General features: G+C 44.3%; 1 protein-coding gene across 13 annotated transcripts in view; it reads left to right on the plus strand.

Moving 5' to 3' along the window:
• CAST (calpastatin) overlaps window positions 1–22,837 on the plus strand; it is a 757,786-nt gene that overhangs the window by 411,570 nt on the left and 323,379 nt on the right. For all 13 annotated transcript variants that reach the window (XM_069627659.1, XM_069627661.1, XM_069627656.1 and 10 more), the window contains 5 exons: window positions 3,286–3,339; window positions 12,375–12,428; window positions 13,729–13,842; window positions 15,508–15,552; window positions 18,604–18,699. In XM_069627659.1, coding sequence (XP_069483760.1) covers window positions 3,286–3,339; window positions 12,375–12,428; window positions 13,729–13,842; window positions 15,508–15,552; window positions 18,604–18,699 — 363 coding nt within the window. The remainder of the gene's footprint in view (window positions 1–3,285; window positions 3,340–12,374; window positions 12,429–13,728; window positions 13,843–15,507; window positions 15,553–18,603; window positions 18,700–22,837) is intronic.

Raw genomic sequence — 22,837 nt, forward strand, 5'->3', positions numbered from 1 at the left:
TGACAGTACTGATATTTCTTGTAAAGCCTTTCTTTTAGAAGGCCTAATAACATTTTCTTGCAACACTTAAAGGCTGTAAAATTATATTATAAACGGTTGCACAAGGCCATCCAATTACTTACTGCAGAAAACTCCACTGTTTTTCTTTGTTAAAGATTGAGCGCACTATAGCTCTAAATGGAGAATACAAATTTTAAAAAGTAGGTGTAGGTTTTGCTTGCAAATCTCTCCACTTACACGTTGACTTTTACATTATTGGAATGTACTGTGAGGTACAGATAATGCCAGTTACAAAATAGTTACAAACTATGACTGCAATTACAGCTGGACAGTGGCCTTAACAAGACCTTTCACTGTAACATTAAACAGAGGTTACTGATTAAGTGGTCTAGCGTTTGTCATTTTGTTTAAAAAAAGTGTTCTATTCTGAAAAACATTCCTGCTGCTGTAAAACGCACTTCGCCAAAAATGTCCTGTTTCCTTTTAATCTCTTAAAATATGCATTAAGTCTCATACATGTCTCATAAAGTTCAATACAAATCTCAAGTCAGACCAGGATCTTAATGTTAGGGCAACACCTGTGCAACAGGTTGACGGCTATAATAAAAAAACTTCCTTACAAGTATGCTGTATATAGCTCCTAAAAGCAACCACATAATGCATTGGGCCAGATGCCTTTTCTAAATTACGGTTTACTAATGTTTTGGTGTTGTTTAATATTCTTAGTGGGCTGATGCAGAGGTCTTAAATCTGTAAAATCTATGCATCTCAGGTTGGAGTCACAGCAGGTATAACAGCCATTCATCCTCCTGAGGTCCTTAAAATATGATCAATAACCCCTGCTATACACTGCGGCTTGAGTCATGTAGCGCCTGTGGCAAACATCTTGGCATCTAGTATATTCGACACCTGCACCATAAACCCATTTTTCAGTCTTAGCCAAAAGTACAACCAGTGTTACTTTTAAAACCTTACCCTATTTCTTCACCTAATAAGTGAAGGCATAGGGAGGGGTAGATATAGGGTGCAGTAGCAGGAGAGAGAGCAAGGTGGTAGCAGAGAAAGAGGCAGCAGAAAGAAATGTGTCTGTGAGGGGATAGCAAAAGCAATCGATGTAGCAACAGAAACGGTGTCCTAGTGACAGTCGTGGGTGTAGCGGCAGACATGAATAATGGCCGTGTGAGGAAGGAACAGAGACAAATCGGGAGGCCGGCATAAGAGTAACTAGAAGGGAAATAAATGTGAGGCTGCATTGCACAGGATCATAATAAGAAGATACAGTCTGTAACAGAGTGCAAGACCGAGCATTTTATCGTGCTTATCACAGATTGGAAATAAAAGCAAGTTCAACCATTTGTTAGGCATTCCAGAGTGAATAAAAAGTGGAATCCTAGATCTAGATCTATAAGTCATTTTGTCTGAGAATCTTTTGATCTTCTGCAGAACTTTTTTTCAACACATTTTTTATGCGTACACTATCCTAAGAAAACCTTTTAACATCTCCTGGGTCAGATGAATAACTCCTGGTCAGACGGAAGCCCTTGGCACCCAGGAGCTACTTTCAGCTCCTGCTTCTGGAATATGAATTTCGACCCCTGCTGTGATGACATCATTGGTTTCCGATCACTCAGTCGATCTGATTGATCAATGCCAGTTCCATGTCGTCCAAATCGTCAATTGATCTGAATGGTTGTCTAAGAGAATATCGCTTTTTTTTCTCAACTGCAATACATCGATGATTCTGGTGATGGGCCTAAGAATGAGGCACATCTATTGTTTTGCTGTCTACGCCTTGAGAGTCGTGCGGGTGGACCCGAGGGTCAGATTTTACCCCTCATCTAGCGATGTATGTCTTTGTTTTCATCTCTTTTATATTTCTTGAGGATTTGTGTATGTTGTAAAGGTTTGTAATAAACCAAATGCAAATAATAAAAAATACTAAGAAATGTTTAAAACATGCGTCTCGCTCTTATGCACCCATACATACATGCGCACACTCATTTGAACTCTTATGCACACGGAAACACGCATTGCATAACATTCAAAACATGCAAGCATTGGGCATTTTTTTTTTTTAAATCGTACCTTTCTACCTTATGATCAGCTCTAGTCTTCTCTTTGTCCATGACAGCAGGATTTGGGAAACCGGGCGGGCTGTGGAGGGAACAGGTGGGGTTTGGGGATCTTACCTTGGTGTTGTGCTAAGGAACCTGTTGGCGCAGTGAGCAACGCCTGTGCGCCAATTTCCAGTATGCAATTGTATTTTATTCATTGAAATCCATTTGTGGTTAAGCTGTCATCTGGGGTTCCATGTGATGTTACTGGGTCATTTTTTTTACTGAACACAGGTATACCGAGTAGATTTTTCAGAGAAACAAATCGGTATCAAACCCCACCCCAACCACCACCCTTCCTGTTTTACCCGTTTCCCCTACCCCCCATCTATATATTTAAAATACCGACATTTTCTCTCGGTAAAACCTACTTGTTGTTCCTGTGTTCGGTAAAACAAATTTGGGAACATCACTGGATAGCCTGTGAGCCAGTGAAGCCCATGCAGGGATGGGCAGATGTGGAAACACCCAAAATAAACGAGGACCAAAAGCCCGACCCCATTTTTCCGCATATATATGTGTGGGGGCTAAAATAAATAAAAAATGCATAGGGGTAAGGTGTGGGGGTCCCCCCTGCAAATATATATGTCGACAAATGGGGGGTGGGGCAATCAGGCTTTTGGGACTGGCGTTTTCCTTCGGTCTTTTCACAGATGTGAGGACTCCTCACAGTACAGCAGCTTCACTCCACAGATAAAATGCAGGACTGTTCAGAAAGGGTAGAATTCTGGGTGTGAAGTCACAGCACTCCAATGCATTTCTTTGCTGCAGATCTCTTGCTTGCCCATTACATGTGTCCATTTTCTCAAAGTACTTAATTCTAGAAGCAACAAAATATGAGATATGTCTGGTAGTGTTAACCAGCTGCACACAGATTTACATGCATGTGTGGTACTGAGGAATGTGCATTTGCTCCATACTTGGTGTCCGCAGTATAGGATTGGGAGTATTTGCCCCCTTGGTCAGTGGTCGCTTTTTAACCTTTTGCAATTGTCTCTGAACGCAACTGCCCTCTGCTAGTTTGCAAAATCCTTATTTCTCAACTTTTGTCTGAGTCATTCAAAACATTCTGCCGACATTAATGTTATTTTCTAACTGCAGCCTGTGCTGTCATTTAAAAATACTACTCGCAATAATGCAAGGAATTACAGAATAATTCTCTCGTTTTCAGGTCAAAGGAGAAAAGGCATCTGTTGCGGCAGCCTCAAGTAAACCCACCGCCGAGGTGGGTATTTGCACATCTTTTTCTGTGGTACTTGTATGAGATATTGCATTGGTAGTGGAAAGTTCAATTTGTGGCAATATTTAAAGGTCAGGGGGAAATATTGAGCTAGGCCACCCGCCCTAACCCCCCTCGGCTCCTTTTGTGGCTCTCGCGGTGTTCCGAATTGCCTTTTGCCTGCATGTCAGTGTTCTGCAAAAGGTGCATAAACAGTTAAGCTACCCAGCCACCTCATTGGTGTTCATGGTCTTCTGAACACTGATCTAGGGATACCCTTTAATCCTAACTCCGAATCCTGATGAATTCAATGTTCGTTTAAAATGCATAAAGACAGGTAAAACACAAGCATTGGCAATGCCAATAGTTTTTGCGTTTTCAGTTGATCACATTTTACATTCATAGGTAAGGATGCAGTAAGTACTTGGGCTATGCTTATCTAGTAATTCCAAGTATGCATTCAATGTAGCATTTGCTGACACAACCATTAATAATAGACTAAGTAGAATGAATTGTCTTCACTGCTGGCCTATGGAAGTCTCTTACTAAAATGGGGACTCAATGAGCAGGAACTAAAACCAGCTCCTGGGTGTCCGGCATCACCCAATAGGCAGGAGCTACCACTACACAGTGCACCGCAAATTAAATTCAACAGAAGAGGCAAACTTGAACTGTTGCCCATTATGTATGATCCGTTCTGCTTAAATGTGTCCTAATTGTTCTTTATTAAAATTCTCAAGTGCCCATGGTTAATTTGACATATGCCCATTTATCAAAGATACCAGTTGGCCTGGGGAGCCAAACGTAGCTCCTGGTAGCCTGCTGGATTCCAGCTAACTAGGCTCTCCTATGCTAGAAGCAGGAGGCAAATAGCTGACAGCAATTTCGAACCCTGTAAATAGAATGTAGGTATCTAGCCATTGATGAGCATGCATGGTGTATGTTATGTATGTAATGCCTGGGCATTTGATGGCAGCAACTGGCATCTGATGTAAGTATTGGACATTCATTGCCAATGCATGGTATGGTGCCGGGTACCTGTGTGTTTGATGGCAGTACCCGGGATGTGATGCTAATACCTGCTGTAGTCTGAGTTTCTGGAAATATGAACACAGATACCTGTTAATGACCCGGGAGGATAGCTCAGCGGCAACATGTTCGCCTTGGAAGCAAGATGACACGAAACAACACAGGTTCGATCCCCGGGTCCGCGCTTAGAAACCTCTGGGTATTTAAGTGCGTTATAAATACGCAACTACGACAAAAAAAATTAAAAATACATAATTACGCAACCATTCCTGTAACAGCGCCTCGATGCCCGTGGGCTGTGTGAGCGCTTTAGAAATGCAAATAACTAACTGAGACAAAAACACGTTCACTAGACAAAAGCCAAATGGGTTGGCTTTGCCACGTACTTGTTTTTCTTAATTTATTTGACTGCTTGTATAGCACACACCACGCAATGAAATGCGGCTAGGCTCTCAGGTGAGCAAGAGGAGGAGGGAAACGAGGGAAGTTGAAGAGAGCACAGAGGAAAGAGAGTGGGTCAGGTCCATATAGGAGATTGGAGACCAGCAAGTTAGGTTGAGAAGCGAAGTCTTCAGGTAGTTTCTGGACAGCAACAAGTAAGGCGCTCTGAGAATGTGAAAGGGGGGGGCTGTTCTAGAGCGCCGTGGGGTGCAGCAAAGGCAGCTGTCGCCTCTACTGAAGCACCTTGATAGGAACGGATGGAGCGGAACCTCGAAAGTATTTGTAAGTCAGAGACAGTAGTTGAGTTAGCTGTGTTTTTTTTCTTCTAGGAGACAGTGAAAACTTCTCAGGAAGGGTGAGATAGGTACCTTGTTCTGGATGAATTCCAAAAATGCTGATCATAGGGGGTGGGGGTTGTGGGGGTGTCCCCGCTAACCTTGATCAACATTCAGGGACTTCGTGGGTGACAAGCAAAGTAAAAAAAAAAAATAGAGCTTTAAAAAAAAAAGGAAATGACCCTTTGGTGCCGGTTTCCCTTCTATGTGCGTGAAGCGAACCGGCGTCCCAGAGGGATTGCGGAGGCGGCGGCACACTTCACAGTGTGCGAGCGGTGATACGAAATGTCCCTGGGAGACAAAACCAAAAGTTATTTTCGAAAAAATAACTTTTTTTCCGCCCTCTGTCATTTCGGATTCGATCTATTCATGGTAAACCTTGCCAGAGAGCCAATTATACAAGTGTGGCAGATTTTGACCTGTGGTTGGCACTTGTGGTAATTCCCGGAACCGCATGTGGACTTCTGCAGACTATTGAGAGCTTGCCGCCCTACCGGCCGCAAAACAATCAGATTTTCTGCAATACTGCACGGCCGCATTGTAGTATCTGTTTGTGGATGGAAATTGATGTGGTGCTGCAGTAGTTGATCAAGCTGACACGATGCTATTTAAAATAATGCACAGGAGGGTCTGCAATGGGCGTTCTGTGCATTGTACAGGAAAGGGGGCGAAACCAGGGGCATCTGAACTGAAGATGTGCCGTTTCATTATGCTGGGAGGGGAGGGGCGAGACCCCTTCATCCACCATTTGGGAGGAGCTTTAAATGTGTAGAAATCCTAGACAGATTGTCAAATTATACAGTATTTACTGCATGAAGCATTCCCCAAAATCACAGGTGAGGTGAATATCTCATGACCTTCATAGTCAGGCAGTCAATAAAAACAGGTGGTATTTGAAATATTGCCAGTTTTGACCGTTAGCGCAAATCTCATGCGTCCGAAGTTGCAAGTTGCAATGTTCCATTCATCTGATGTGTCTTTGAGATTATTCTTGTAAGGCATTTCATCGCGACACACTGTGCACTGTGAATTCAGGGCTTTAAGTGGCCTGGGGCTATTCCAAGCCACTCTCCCAAAACCTTGATCGAGCAGGGGCTCTGCCAGGCTCACATTACCCCAGTCTGCCTGAGCCAACACTTTTTTTGTTTTACTTTCCGTGCGCAGGATTTGAACCCACGCACTCCCGGTGACTTGCCAATGTCACGATGCACTGTGCTATTACTTAGGTGGTGGATTTCATTTGTTTCATTCCTAGGCTGCTTGACACACAAAGCCAGTGGTGGAAGTGGGCGGGAGCGGTCGGGAGAGGTGCTCCTCTACTTTATTTGCTTTAAGTTTGACAGTTCCTATACTTTTATTTTGAAAAGAAAACGTTCCGGAACAGTTCAGTTTAAAAATAAAAGTACAGGAAGCACTGCACTGAACATTCTCTTAAACAGCAGGTGTGTTTGTTTGGGGATTTGGATTGTGCGTTGGATGTGGCGTGGCAATGGGGTTTGGGGGCAGCAGGGGCAAGACAGCAGGGAGCTTAGTTCCACTATTTCTTTTCGTACGATTTGACCCTTTATGTGGCTTTGTGTCAAGCAATCAATTGTATAAAACAAAAGAAACTGTCCACCTTTGAAATAGCACAGTGAGCTGCAACACTGGTCTGTCAGCTACAGGGCTCGGGTTGGAATGCCTAGCACGGCACAGTCAAAAAAGAAATGGTTTTTATTGTCCAGTGCTGGGGATTCAAACTCGAGCCCTGCTGATGACAAGCCAGTGTTGCATCACACTGTGCTATTTTGTAGGTGATGGACTCCGTTGGCTTCACTCAGTTGACTACTTAACACAGTGTATTGAATGAAACAATGAATTGAGCACCAACGAAACAGCACAGGGCAATTCGACACTGGCTTGTCACCTGCATGGTTTGGGTGAATCCCCAACGCGAGACGAGTAAAATGGCAACATTTTTCTTTTTTATTGTCCTGTGCTGGGGACACTTCAGGCCACGCCTACAATGTAGGCCATACTCCCTCGTTGCAGCCCCCACCCCCTCGATTTCTCACTCCACTTAAAGCACTGACTGTAATTCTTTTGACGGCAATACTACTGCAATCATAGCCATGTGTGTGGCCATGGATAAATGTAAGGAAGCTTGTGGTGTCACCAATGTTGTAACTCCTTAACCGTGGCAAAACCTTCGACCAGGTCTACAGCGATGAAGTTAGTGGGTGCCGAGACGTGAGATGGCCATGTGCTCGCGAATGAGTAATCCTTCATGGCCCACCCCAGTACTAATAAAACCGACCGACCAGGCTTGCTGGCTTGGTAAATGCAGGCTGAAAAGTTGGCAGGAGGTGCTCCTGCTCATCCCCCATTACTGCCCATCCTGAGGCTGTTCGTTCCTGCCGCTTTGCAAATTCCAGGAACAAGAACTGGGGACACCCACCCCCTGCTTGCAGCTTGCCGGGTGCACAGTTGTGCACCAGTAAGGGCAAGCAAGAGTGTGGAGTTGAAGGACACACAGAATTAGGTAAGTGAGAGAAAAATGATGGGGTGTGTATGTTCGCTGGCGCTTGCATGGCTTTATGGGGTGGGGCAGAGTTCTGGCCGTCTACCCAAAACTGATTTTGAATGGGTGCTCGCTCTGCCTTGGCTCCGCTCACAAGCCCACTACGACTCAATTTCAATTTTAAGCGCAGCCTTCCATCGCCACCATGTGGCTGAAACATGAAGTGCGGTTAGGTTTTTTTGTGTCTCCCACTTCCGGTTGGGGACGCCATTTTTGACACCAGCAAATGCGCGAAGGCTGCAATTTTTAGCCATGCATTAGAGGAGCTTATTATAGCTCAGTGTGCTCTTTTTCGCGTTTTGTTTTGCTCAGTCAGAATTAATTGCGCACATTATCAGACAAAGACGATTCTTCAGTGGTGTGGTGGTGCCATTAATGGGTCAAAGTTGAACCCCCCCCCAACTTGCTGAACACGATGTTAGCCGCAGTCACACCACTGAGGATCCTGATTGGTCGGCTGCAGGCTACAACTGTTCTGCTTTAAGAAATTAATGTTACTTTATCATTTTAGTCCACTTCTTTTTTAAGAGGTTGGAATATGTGTTATCAAGTTATTTTTTTAAAGCAAATGCAGTATGTTCTGTCCACCTTTTACAAAAGGTATTACAACTCATCTAAGAAATGCACTGAATTACAATAGACTTATGAGTGAAACCCGCTGTTGGGGGCTGCTCCGGTCCACCGGGCAGCCCCATACTCGTGTCGGGCAGCGCCCGACACCACACGCTGCAGTGCGGCGATCACGCCGCACTAGGAAGGGTGGGGGTTCAGCCCACCCGCTCCGGGACACCGGAGCGCCACACATGGCCGGCTGGCAACCGGCTTACCGCGGCCCCGGCTCTGGGGGCACCCAGGCCGGGGTCGCCACCATGGCCCAACTCACAGGGCCATGGGGACACACAGGGATGGTGTTGCCCGGCAGGGGCACCATCCGGACGGCGTTGCCCGGCAGGGGCACCGTCCTCCAACTGGGCCCCGTCCTTGGGCCCAGCACACACAGCGCAGCACCAGCATGGTGCTTCTCAAAGAACGACGCTGGAGCCAGAATGGGAGTGACTGGCGAGCCGGAAGCAGCTCGCCTATTTTATTATGTTGGTCACGTGGCTACTGCCACGTGACCCATTACAACATCCTGGGAGCTACCATGCTCCCAGGAGGGGTTCACATGCAACACCCGCCATGTTGTATTTCGGTAATTTACAGCATATTTAGTGATTGGTGGAAATACGTGTCCATCACTCTTTCGGCCACGCCCCTTCGTAGAGCCTCCACGCTGATTTAATTCCAGGTGTGTGAGGGGAGGGGCGATCGTGTTTTCGTGTTCAATGTGTAATTAACGTGTAAGGCTGGGCCTGCTACATGTGCTTAGACAATGTCAAGGTGAGAGAACATGCCCGACTTACCCCATAGCATTTGTCTTGGGGGGCCTCCTGGATTCAGGCACCTCCAGTACATGCTACTCTCCTCAGCCCTCCGCTCACCAGCCTATCCCCCCCCCGCGCACATAGAACCCCCCACTCCCCTCCCCCCCCACACACACACAAGGAGAAAGACACGTTTCTATGCCGGAGTGTAATCGCATTTTTGGCTGAAATTATGTAATGAATTTATCGCAAAGAGCACAGGTTCCCTTGCATCCTCGGAAATCTTGAAAATTAGTAACTGCAATACGTGCTATTTTAATGAAATAAAAGAAACATTCTCGCATATGCGTTAAATGTACACTTTTGGTACAAGGTAGATCACTTCGTGAGATGACCCTGCCAAGCGGAGGGCAACTCCGCTACCCCTGCGCTTCATTTAAGGAAGCCTTCAACTATGCCCTCCCCCACCCACACGCTCCCCAAGACCCAACCCCCTTCCCATCTGTTCATTCTTAGTGGGTGGGAGTTTGGAGTCATACGCGTCTTGAAAAAGAAAAACTCCTGGACGTGTCGTGTGCGGATGCCAGCTGCGCATTCTGTGATTTTGCCATTCAGCAGCAGATTGTGGCGTGTACACTTCATGATGGAAATCTGCGAGCTTAACAAAAAAACACTATTTGGACCCATTGCTTTTAAGATAATCTTTTGGGGGATAGACCCCTGCACCACTCTTAGCTCTGTCTGGTCCTTTTCAGGGAATAATTGACACCCCTCAAGTTTAATATCATAGCAAATCAAAATCAGTATGTTCATGTTTGGGGATCCTGGCTTACATAGACGAAGCCAGCTTGAACATGCTTGCTTAATGGTATTACTAGCATTATGGACAAAGCGGACAGGAGTGTGTTCTTACATGGCAGTACTAGCAATCTATTGGAACATGCACATCTTTTCTTACAGTGGACACAAAAAATGAGGTTGTTCTTATGTGGGCATATTGTCCATACATTGGCTCGCCAGCATTAATATGTTAAGTACAGTGGCATTACTGGTATTATGGGTAAAACAGTGTGTTCTTACGTGGAGCTTCTGGCATATATTGGTTCAGCCAGCAAGGACATGTTTTCTTAATGGTATTACTAGCATTATGGACAAAGCGGACAGGAGTGTGTTCTTACATGGCAGTACTAGCAATCTATTGGAACATGCACATCTTTTCTTACAGTGGACACAAAAAATGAGGTTGTTCTTATGTGGGCATATTGTCCATACATTGGCTCGCCAGCATTAATATGTTAAGTACAGTGGCATTACTGGTATTATGGGTAAAACAGTGTGTTCTTACGTGGAGCTTCTGGCATATATTGGTTCAGCCAGCAAGGACATGTTTTCTTAATGGTATTACTAGCATTATGGACAAAGCGGACAGGAGTGTGTTCTTACATGGCAGTACTAGCAATCTATTGGAACATGCACATCTTTTCTTACAGTGAACACAAAAAATGAGGTTGTTCTTATGTGGGCATATTGTCCATACATTGGCTCGCCAGCATTAATATGTTAAGTACAGTGGCATTACTGGAATTATGGGTAAAACAGTGTGTTCTTACGTGGAGCTTCTGGCATATATTGGTTCAGCCAGCAAGGACATGTTTTCTTAATGGTATTACTAGCATTATGGACAAAGCGGACAGGAGTGTGTTCTTACATGGCAGTACTAGCAATCTATTGGAACATGCACATCTTTTCTTACAGTGGACACAAAAAATGAGGTTGTTCTTATGTGGGCATATTGTCCATACATTGGCTCGCCAGCATTAATATGTTAAGTACAGTGGCATTACTGGTATTATGGGTAAAACAGTGTGTTCTTACGTGGAGCTTCTGGCATATATTGGTTCAGCCAGCAAGGACATGTTTTCTTACAGTTGAAATACTGGCTAGTTACTGAGTATAGGCAGCATGAAAATGTCTTCTGATACCAGCAGAATAACTGCATATATATTGTGGGCAAAGGCATCATGAAATTGTGTTGGCAAATGCCCAAGTGTGCAGTTAATGACCTGGTATCTATTGGGATTTTCACACCTTACAAAAGCAAATAATTAATTGGATTTAATTCCAGTGTAAAACTTCAAATCGAAATAATGCAAAATCCTAAGAAAAAAAGTGCTGGCATGCATGTTGATTCATAAGAAAGAAGGTTTTTAAATTGAATGATAAATGAGGAATGAAATCACTGCATTGTTTACTCAAGAATCTATTTTTTATCAGTATAGCCAAGTGGAATCATCCGGCCTGTGAAACCCAATATATGATATTCTTGGCTAGGCACTGCTGTAATGGAATGCAACTAGGAGGAAGCTTGCACCCTGAAGGAGACCCCTATGAATAAACCTATACGGGGTGAAACATGCTTGTCTGTGCATTTGTTCCTCCATTTTGTATTCTTTATATTTTAAGTTTTTAATTATTATGACTTACTCTCCAATATCTCTTGTCTGTATTAATGTTATAATAATGTTGTCTATTAATTTTAAAGGGATTACATTTTGCATGCAACACATAATGAAAGATCAAATTAATTTTGTGAAAAGACCATTTATATTTTAAGTTATAATGTTGAGCTCTATAGTACAAAGGTTTTGGGAGTATTTTCTTTATGGTTTGGGTCGATTTGACCTAAAACATTTGACCTAATCATGTTTGATTTGATCGAATTTATTTGACCTTTTGTTTCACTCTAAAATGCGGGGGGAGACCACCCGCAGCCCCCTCACACTTACCCTCAACCTAATCTATACCCTTACCCACCCCCATATATATATATATTTAATTACATTTGACCGAAAAAATATGTGGAGGCAGGGAGTACTTACAAAACATATTTTTGATATTTCATCTGGGAAATCAAGGGATCTGTCCTATGTCTAAAATAACCAAGTGCATTCGCCTTATTTGGGATACCTGTCCCAAATATATCAAGTCTGTAACTTTCTCCAAGGGGAAGCCAGCCATCGCACAATTTCTTCCATTGTTGTTTTCTTTGCTGTGAAGGTCAATACCTTCGTTTTGTTAACATTGATTTTTAGAAAATTAAAATTGGCAAAGCCATCAAAAGCAGTCCGCAAACGCTGCAAACCGACCGTTCCTGGCACATTGACTAGTGAATGTTGACATTATCAGACTTTTATCAGATCCTCCACTGCAAAATCTTTCTACAAGTCACAGAACTTTGGCACACCCTGTACATCTGTTAACCTGACTCTTTTATATCAGTGTTGTAAAAAGCTTGTATTCCTTTTCTTTCAGACTAAAGGAGAGAAAGTGTCCCCTGCTGCTCCTCCAAGTAAACCAGCTCCAGAGGTATGGACTGAACACCCAACACAAGGGGATGTTCTCGCAACATCTACAGAAGCTCTACCATTACTGCAGCACTATGTTTGTCTAAGAATCCCTTTATAATGGTAGTAACTGTTTACAATTAATCCCATATGTTGGGAGTGCCATTTTAAACATAGATCCAGGAAGCCAAGAAATCCAACCTCAAGCACGTATGAAGTGCCTGGCCTGCACTGTCCGATCCTCTTCCTGCAGACTGTAACACAGCAGGGGAGATCCAACATAGTCTCCAGCTTTGTCTCCCATGTTACTGCTACTCTGCAGGATGTTCATTGATTTGTGTAATGCGGCCTCTTCATGCATGTACTCCCATTTTAAGGAGGTGTGCTTTCTTAAGATACCCTCGCCGTCCTGAATGGTGCAGTTGAGTTCCTCTATCCTGTTGTATTTATCGCACCATTGTTATATATTTAAGTCTGCCATATAGCTTAGTGGACTGGGTACCAGACCAGAGATGTTCCGGGTGCACACTGCCAGCCTCCTGACTTTCAGACCTTAGATTGGTTAGTATTAGTGCCCATTAATTAAAGAACCTGCAGACTATTCAATTTCTGAAGACTCAATGGAGGCGATAATGTGACTCATTCTAGCAGTGGGCTAAGAAGATCTCAAGGTCCACCTATTCCACTGAGGAGATAACCTCTTGAAGTAGAAGGGGAAGGTTTACTTTGCAAGAAAATGAAAAAAATACAATGCTGTCGAAATAGAGAACTATTCTTCTGTGTAGTAGAGCATGGGGTATTTAATTAATGTTTAGATTCAATCCACTTCTAATTCTGAAAACGGTTGGTCCTAGGCTTAACATATCTGAAGAAGGGAGAAGTTGTAGATTGTGTAAGAAATTGGATTGCAAAGAAACACTAAAACATGTGATTCTTTCTTGTGACTCCATAGTATCTATAAAGCACAAGCACTTTAAGTCTTTGCAGGATGACCACTCGGTTGATTCTCATGAGATTTGATGGTCCAGCTTGATGGTAGGAAATGCTGTATCACAATTATTTGATCTGTATAGGTTTTTATTACATGGATTTGGTCTGCTAAAAATTCAAATTGAATTACGATTGAAATGGTTTTCAGTGTACTATGGAAGATGTTTTGTATATTGTTTTAAACTTTATGGTATTAATGATATTTGACATTATTAATGTCTGATTATGACAAACTGTTGTACTTTGTTGTTTGCAAGAATATATAGCACGTTTCATTCTCCTAATAAGTGACTCCACCAGCCACATAAGTACTTCGCCCCATGTCCCCCCAGGTAAAAAGCGTGACAAAACCAGTGGCATCGGGTGCTGCCGTTGCTGCGGTGGGAGCCGCTGGCGCTGTCGGAGCCGGAGCTGCTGCCGCAGTAGCTAGTAAAACAGGCGCAAAGGTGAGCATTCAAAGCACCTGCTTGTAAAGTATGTAATTGTTGCTAAACCTATGAGAGTTTGGCTGTTAACTGCAACAGTTGATGGTGATGTAAACTTCAAAGGGCAGATTTACAAACCTCACGTCAAAACGGTATACTGTGTTAATGCATATGCTAGTTACAACTGTTTCTTAATTCACATAATTACCTTATGCCTCATGCATACGTTGCCCGTGTAACACTAGAATGTTCACGCAGAATGTGGATGTTACAGCTACTTTCTTAGCAGTATGCGCGGGTGTGTACACAGTACACATTGACCTGTGCTATAACTTTATTTCCTCATACCTTTATGTTAGTTCCTTGCTCTGCATCACTCACTACACGCATCTTGCACGCCTTCACAACTTAAGGCAGGTCCTTCTGTGTAAGTGAGGTGTTAGATGAGCGAAGCACATGCAATCGGAAACCATTCAGGTGTTGACAAAGGTTTGTAATTTGTCAGTGTGAAGCACATCTACTTGGCTTGAATTGACCACTCCTCGGAGTGCTCCTCTATATCCACGGTCATTCATAAATTGGGCACACACTTGGAACACATGTTCATCCATACATTTACATTCATCTTTCTTTTGTTCATGTTATACTACTGGGGTTTACACTGTTCCTATCACTGCTGAGGTGGTCTTGGAGCAGTGATGTTTGTTCGCAGTGTGGTGTAATATGCTTCCTCCAGAGGAGGGAAGCTGGTCGCCTGCAGAGCAGTGGAACACAGAATGGGAGGAGAGGTTATGCGGGAGCAGATTTTAGACCCGCATGAAAGCTTTGGAACCAATGAAAGGAGGAATTGGAGTCTGTGGGAGTTTGAATGCATGTGGCCTCCGTGCAGAAAGATCCAGGGATACAGCTGATCAGCTAAAGGGCTTCCTCATAGTGCTCCTGATAGTAGCAGGAGCTGCCTTCATGGGCTACACAGTCCTACCACCCAGGAAGGCAGTTTATAGCATTTTCAAGAAGTACTAAAATATTCAGTGAATGGGTCGCTTTTTATCTTGAGTTGTCCTCCAAGGCACCCAAGAAGTTTTTGTCTGTTGGGTTACAGTAATCACCCACGCCCCACACAGAAATAATCTGGGATTGCACAGCCAGGTATCGGAAGTGACCAAGGCGAGAGCTGACTGTGTGTAAGATGAATGCGGTGGACACAACAGAGAAGAGGAATAGGGAGTGCAGACTATCGCCCAGTGTGATGGGGTGAGATGGTACAATGTACTATTTCACTGTGAGAGAATTCACTTGGAGGTAAGGCAAACTATTGGTATTCAGTTAAAAATAAAAGGGGGGATAAATGAATACACACAAATAAAAACTAAAACGAGATGCAAAATTGATTTTGGGAAGAAAGAAATAAAAACACAGTGATGGAAGAGGGTTGGGTAAAGGTGCAGAGCTGGAGGAGCGGGTGATGTGTGAGTTTCCGTACAAGCAAGAGGAAGGTGTACACATTAAAAAACACAATTTCATGCAATGAGGCATTTTGTAACAAAACGTCATACCTGTGAAAGCACACTCGCACACCCTGCTCCAGACCCACCCTTCAAGATTTCATGAACACCTTAAGCGTGCCTACAGTGATTCTTTTTCCAAAAGTGCTCTCTACTCCAATAAAATGCTTATTTCTTTCAGACTAAAGAAGACGAGAAGCCTTTAGCAGATGAAGCATCATCAGACGTAAGAACGGTCTTCAGTGTGCTAAACGATAGAGCTTTCAGACCACTCCGGCATTGCAATGTCCCGCTCATCCGGTTGCATGCTTGAGTCCTAGCGCACGTCCTAGTACACGTCACCCTCCAGCCATCTACAGGGGACTTCACAGAAGCAGAGGTCACGAGATCACCCAGCGGCTAGTGTTGATCATTACAATCCTGTGTGCTTTTTTCCCCTTTGGGAATGCATTTTTGCATAACTCACAACAATGGATGTTTTCACATGTATTGCCCTCGCCATATAATTGAGTTTTTTCACTGTATCATGGATTCAGTTTCCATCACTGCACAGCGGGGGAAAGTGGGCAACTTGGGGCCGGCATGTTGGGTAATACGGTCGCTCTCTTGACCAAATTTGCTCAGCAGAGTGCCATGAACTACTTCCCTTATTGAACAGCACTTGCATTCTGAGTGTGTTGTTACCTTGCCACTTGTGGTGCTTTGCTAGATAGCCAATAGTAGACCAGGGAAGAGGGAGCAGTGTGGCACTGCTGAGGAATCCCTTGTCATCACCTGGGAAGCGTTAATCAAATGATTGATGGATTCCCTTCACTCTTAAATCTGTGGAGTTCTGGTGTAAGATGATGCTGATTTTGGATTGTAGTGAATCGTCACTCTCTACATTTGCAATAAGGGGGAAAGCTGTACCAGGCACTTAAAAAGTACCACATTTGAGCCCTTTAGACCCTTTGGACTCTGGGACTGCTAGTTGTTACTTTCCTAAGTCCCAGAATTCCGAGCAAGCACAGGACTGGATTCCCTTCTCGTGAATGGCCAAGGGAAACTTGAGAACTCTGCCACATGAGTAAACCTACAACAAGTTGATGCCCAATGGGACGGGCATCTTTTTCTAGACTAGCATCAATAATATGTTTGCAGAATTGCTGCAAAGCCAGTAACAAGAGGTTATGTAGAGTGCTGTTACCCTTTACAGATGCCACTTTGATATCGCCCGCCCCTTTCCTGGAAACACTGCCTCGAACCCGTCTCTAAAAGCAGAGACAGCGGCAGGCGACACAGCACAGAGATCATTAGGATTCCCAGCACAAACCTGATACTGCCCACCGCAAGACTCCTTCAATCGAAACGGCGAGTGCTCTTCTCTGTGGCTCAGAACTCTATGGCTTACACAATAAGGCCATGGGAAAACTGGTGGGCACCAGCAGATGTTCTGACGGAATAGCCTAAATAAGCATTCCATAACGTAAACATCTACCCTAATGTACGCATTGGTAAAGTACTCCTTAATAGCCCATCAGCCCTGGCATAAACAAATGCCCTTTTCCTCCTCTGGCCTCCTCCAGGTTTAATTATCTGCAACCCTCCCCTCACCGCAACTCATGCTTTCTGCACAATGGCAATTGTGGGGTGGGGGAGTTAATATAATAAATACAAATGGGCCTTTAAGCATTTGTAAATTCCCACTTGGGTTCTATAGCTAGAGTTCAGGCATTCAAGGTGACCTTTTAACCGGCCAGTGTAGTTTGGTGTAGTTTGGTGGTCCTAGCATTCGCATTTGACGCGTACAGCGGTACAGGCTGATGATGTGTGGTTGGCTGCTGATTTAGTGCTCAGGAGTTTCTGCCCTGATGGTTCTTGGATGCACGAGTAAACAGGAGGGAAGGCCCTATGTATTGGGAAGGTCAGGTAAAGGGCATAGAAAATGCTATTATACGAACAAGGAACTGACCTCATCCCGACAAAAAATATTTTTACACACACTATTACTTCCCGTGTGGTTCTTTACAAACAGAAGGCTTAAGGCTAATTCGCCTGTATAACAATGAATGTAGAACCCAAATACTCTGGATATCTGATTAGTTTGATATCTCAGGCTACCCCGAAGCATCCAGTGTTACCGCCTTGGAGCTAAAAACAATACATAAAGAAAACTGCTGTAATAGCTTAGTGGCTTTTTATTAATTTTGCAGTTATTGTCTAACAAGTAAAGATGATCTCCAAAAACGAGTATTTACAGAAATGACACTTTCAAAAGAATCAGTGACCATTAGCGTGCATAATAAATTACATCAGCTAGTGTAAGACATACACTCAAGTGTTGGCAAGGAATGAACATTTTCAAACAAAAACCATCCACAAAATATATAGATGAATAAACAGTCTATCCAATAAAAAACGGGACAAAGGAAGAAAAAAGAAAAACAAAACCCCAACACGTCCTGATTGTATGTGGTAGGGAAAAGCAACCAAATGCGTCCCCCACCAGAGTCTAGTGTATTTGTGGCCACGGCTAGTGAACCAGGTGTCAAGTCCTATGGTTCAGGGACCAAGGTGTTCGTGATTCCAAACCAGTGCCAAAGGTAAGGTCCTCCTGGTAGCTTGGAGGATCAACTGGTGGGAGTTGTATAGAGATCAATCCTAGGATTGACCTTACCTTTGGCACTGGTTTGGAATCACGAACACCTTGGTCCCTGAACCATAGGACTTGACACCTGGTTTACTGTTTATTGTTTTTTGCTCCAAGGCAGTAACACTGGATGCTTCGGGGTAGCCTGAGATATCAAACTAATCAGATATCCAGAGTGTTTGGGTTCTCCATTCATTGTTATACAGGCGAATTAGCCTTAAGCCTTCTGTTTGTAAAGAAGCACACGGGAAGTAATAGTGTGTGTAAAAATATTTTTTGTCGGGATGAGGTCAGTTCCTTGTTCTTATAATAGCTGGTTCTTGGATGCACGGCACCGCTGTTGCTGTGCAACAGCACCAGTTGCACGGGTCGCTTGTGCTGCTTTTTAGAAACCACTTCCAACACAATAGAATGTCCTGCATAGCTGTCCTGCCCCGGGTAGTCAATGGATGCTGTCTCATGTTGCCAAGCAGAATTGTGGCACTTTTCCAACACTTTTGCAATTGTCTGAAGTTTGACGCTACTCCAAAAGTGGTGGGAAATGGATGTGCATCTGAATGAGATCACAGTGAGAACAGGCCTTGGGTCTGTAGTAAGGCCACAGTAATTATTGCAATGATCTAATCATGAATGTTTTCATTTTGTTAGAGTGGACTCGATAGTGCATTGGATGAGCTGATGGGCACCCTTGAAGGGCCAGAAAGTGTCCCAGAGTCGCCAAAGTACACCGGTCCTGAAATTACGGTAAGTCGGACCCTGCTCTGGAAGGAAAGGCTCCTCCCCAACACACACCCTACACTCCCTTCCTGACCTGAGACTGGTTCATCTGCTCCCCCTACATCCTCCCGATTGCTAGTAGATCCCTTGCAGTCAAATTGCCCGTCCTCCCCGTTGTTCGCTCGCTGCTTCCTTGTACCTGTTTCCTTCCCGCCACGACTACGACCAAAGCTAGGTCCACGCTCAATAAATGCCCCAATGATACCCACGCCAGATAATAAAAAGTCAGACTGCTGAAAGGCTGTTACCGGGCAAAAAATGCTATTGATATAAAGTAACATATTATCTGCATAATAATGGCCTTGCAGGGTTTTATTGTGCATGAGTTTGAAAGAAAGATCTTTAACAGACTGCTGGGTATGTTTTTTTAATGCTACACAGAGACAGTTACCTAATCAAATACCAACAAACTGCACTTTGTATATATTTATTATGAACATTACAAAATACTACAGTAAAACTAGTCCAGCAACTGGTTGTACCACAATTCTGAGGGAAAATGGGTCAATAAAATGTAATGTTTCCGACACAACACCTCTCTCAAACAAAATCACACTCCACAAGTTTGTTCCCGGCTTTATAAATTGAGCTGCTGGTAAGGCCAGTTCCCTCCCAACGTTATCATAAGTCTGGTGCATGGATAGGCATTGGGAAGACGGCATAACCCTAGGTATTTTGCCCTTCTTGACAGTAAAAAGGGGAGCGCTGTCCCGGGGAAGAGGAGAGACAGTTCTCCTCTTCTCTCTGCTTGACAGGAGTTTCCCCTTGTTGATAAAAAAGGAAACCCATCTGTCAAGACGGGGACATCTTGAAGGAAACATGTTAGGATACAGCAATGTTTCACAATGTTTCTTTAGTGTAACCTAGTCTAGACCTAGGCTCCCATCAGTGAGGATAAAATATTACATTTCCAAACGTTTCTTAGGTTTGCTCGTGCACACACATTTTGACTGAAATGCCACTGTTCTGTTTTCTTCTTGCGCGATTATTGGGGCAACACCCAAGAGTGGATGGCCATCTTGGATGGCCATCCTGGATGTAGTGGTGTTCCGTCAGATGATAAAGAAGCATGAAAGAGCTGATGGCGCTCCCCGGGGAAATGTCCCATTACTAATGAGGTTCTAGGAAGATAAGTTGTTTATGAAGGAGCGCAATGTTCAGACATTGACTTGACTTGTTGCTCTGCCAGGGACCACCGGGTTGATGTGTTCCTGGCAGTGGACTGTGCGTAAGAAGGTTGGCAATTTGACCTGGAATCCCTAGGCCGGTTAACCAGGGGTAGTTGGTCTTAGTAGTCCAAAGGCTTGGAAAGGATGACAAATGTAAGCTTGTGGAAGGTGTCAGGGGGTGGGGGGAGAAGCAAAGAAAGATGGGTTATTCGCATGATACTGACTTACAAGAGCAGTGCTTCTTAAGAATGGGGAACAGGCTTTTTTCCCAGCGCTTTGTATTTTTAAAAGTTGATAATCTGTTTTATTCTTTTGTGGTTTGATCCCTTCTAAATCCAATGAAAGATGAAAGACGTTTTTAGGGTCTTGCATGGTTTTAAGGGCGTATTGGCGTGTCAGTCATTTGGTTGATAATAGCACTGTGTGATGACCAAAGCTTGGTAGTCTATACTGTTGTATGTCATGGGGAGTGAGCCCTAGCATTGAAAACCCATCATGTTAATATATGCTTTTTAGTATATGGGTCATACCTCTTGTCATCAATGACCATAGGAGGTGTAATTATGTCCCCTCGGTCTAGGCTGATGATGCCTATTGCAGAGGTTTCCACCATTCTGTATTTGTGCAACTGTCTGAAGTGTTTCTTCTTAACAACCCATCAGTGTTACAGAGGCACACTGACTCTGCAGGAAGGCCTCTCCAGATTGTCCCAGCTTTGCATGCTTAAGAAAAACAGTTTTAGGCCCTGAAGTACAGACTTTAAGCGAATTCAAAGAGTGACAGAAAGAGCCCAGTTTGGTCTGGTATGTATTTCATAACCCCTTCCTTTGTTGCACTGCCCAGAGGAAACACTGCTGTACTATACACACACAAATGCTGAAGTATGTGTTTCTTAAACCCTTTCCTTTGTTACGCTGGCCAGGGGAGACAACAGTATGCACACACAAATTTTGAGATTTGTATTTCCTAAACCCCTTCCTTTGTGTCACTGCCCAGGTGAGACGCCAGTGTATAAACAAACGCTCAAGTATGTATTTCTTAAATCCGTACCTTTGCTACACTGGAGACACTGCTATATGCACACACATGCTTAGTGCTGGGTAGATTGTCATGTTTATGTGAAATCCACGTCACATGTGAGTCCCCCAGCACTTTTTGCTGGACTACTGAGTTTTCTGTCAGGTCTCCTGAGTGAATGTGAACCCTTTTCTTTTACCCTATCGTTTGGGATACTTTCATATGTCGTTTAATACTATTTTCTTGGAGTCATGCTTTCCTCCAAGTTGTGTGGCATCTGTCATTGACTTTTGTAGCACACAGCACTCTCTGAGCAGTGTTGCTGGGAGCCCTTTGAGCTTCCCTTTTTATATTCCGGTATTTTCCTTATGGCAGCACATGTTCCCACGGGCCGGAGGCATATTTGTATCCTTCCTATCTTTTTCTATTGTGAGATCAGCACACCTCACCTTATGTGGAGTGCCGAGGGGCTACGCTGTATCCCTTTTATCACTGCTACTGTAACCTTTTTGTTACAGTGACGAGCGATTCTGAATGTCTGGTGGCAGTGGTTTAATCCTACCTACTTTTGTGTAATTCCTACTCCCAGGTTGTACTCACAGCTGCAGTAAGGCACAGAAGGGTCACCATTGACCCAAACTGGGGACAGTTTTCTTTTCTCGCCAATTCAAGATGGCTTGTCCTTTCTTAGTCCTTCTTCTGCTGTGCAGGGTAGGGGAAGGTCCTTGTTTGACTTTTGTCTTCAGTGGGATCCATTTGTGAAGCCCGCCAAGACACCAGTGTGTCTGTGAAGACAGGAAACAGGGGAGGACTCCGAATCTGTGCTGGTCTTTGTGTTCTGTGCCTGCATGGAACCAGTTTCAACTGGGAGGCTGGCTGTCCTAGGAGGACAGCCACCACCCAGAGTTTTAATGGCACAGGTGTGCTGATTGGCTGGGAACCTGCATAAAAGGCATGGATCCTGAGGCTGAAGGAGAGCAGACCACTTGAACTGAAGAACCAATGAGGAATAAGAGGAGAGACATGCGCAGCTCCCTCCAAGCGACCAGGCATGTCTTCTGAGTAACAGCTGCTGTCTGACCCCTCTTTACAAGCATCAGGAGAACTCCAAAGAGGACGACTCTCCCTTAAACTGGACAGAGCAATCAGTCTCAAGGTGACCTGCATTTGGAGCCATTCCATGATAAGCTGTGACCTTCACCGACTGCAACCGGCCATACCCTGGGACCTATGGCCTTGTGCAGTGCATCACCTTACAAAGATCGAATCCTCATGCAACTTTGGAGGACTCCTTCCGGATATCCAGAGGCAGGATTCCACTCCTTAAAGTGCTGGACCAAAAAAGCGAGACGAATCAACCAGAAAGTAACCGTTCTTCACTGGTGCTTTGGAAAGGATGCCAAAATCACAGAACCACGATGAATCCGTTGCCTGGAGCCTCTTCACTTGACTGCTGCTGCGAGATCCATTGCAGTGTCCCTTCCTTCATCTGCCTGACCAAGAATCCGGTGACCGGGTCTGCTGCTGCATCACAGATGCACCGTGCTGCATCCTCTTCTTCAAGTTTGAGGTACTGAGAGATTCTTGGTAGAAGTTAACTAGAGTTGCTTTGCTCCTCCTGTGTTGCCAGATGGCTGATTCGTGTGTTTGGGAGTTCACCCGTTTGCCCAGGCCCAATGCCTTTGTGCCTTCAGGGAGCCTTCTCTGAGGTCCCCGAACCCATTTTACAATAGAAAAGCTTTACTTGCTTGTTACAAGTCTCCTGGAACTACTGCCTTTCTGCTGCTGCCTTGCCTGTCCTGCCCTCCAATCTGACTGAGACACTCATAACTAGATAGGGATGGACTTCTCAATTGTTAGACCATTGAGAAATGTATTACATGTGTTGACAAAGTTTTTACCTGCTTTATGTTGGTTGT

Source organism: Ambystoma mexicanum, chromosome 6p, assembly GCF_040938575.1.
Source record: "Ambystoma mexicanum isolate Mex_15411 chromosome 6p, UKY_AmexF1_1, whole genome shotgun sequence".
NCBI classification, from domain to species: Eukaryota; Metazoa; Chordata; class Amphibia; order Caudata; family Ambystomatidae; genus Ambystoma; species Ambystoma mexicanum.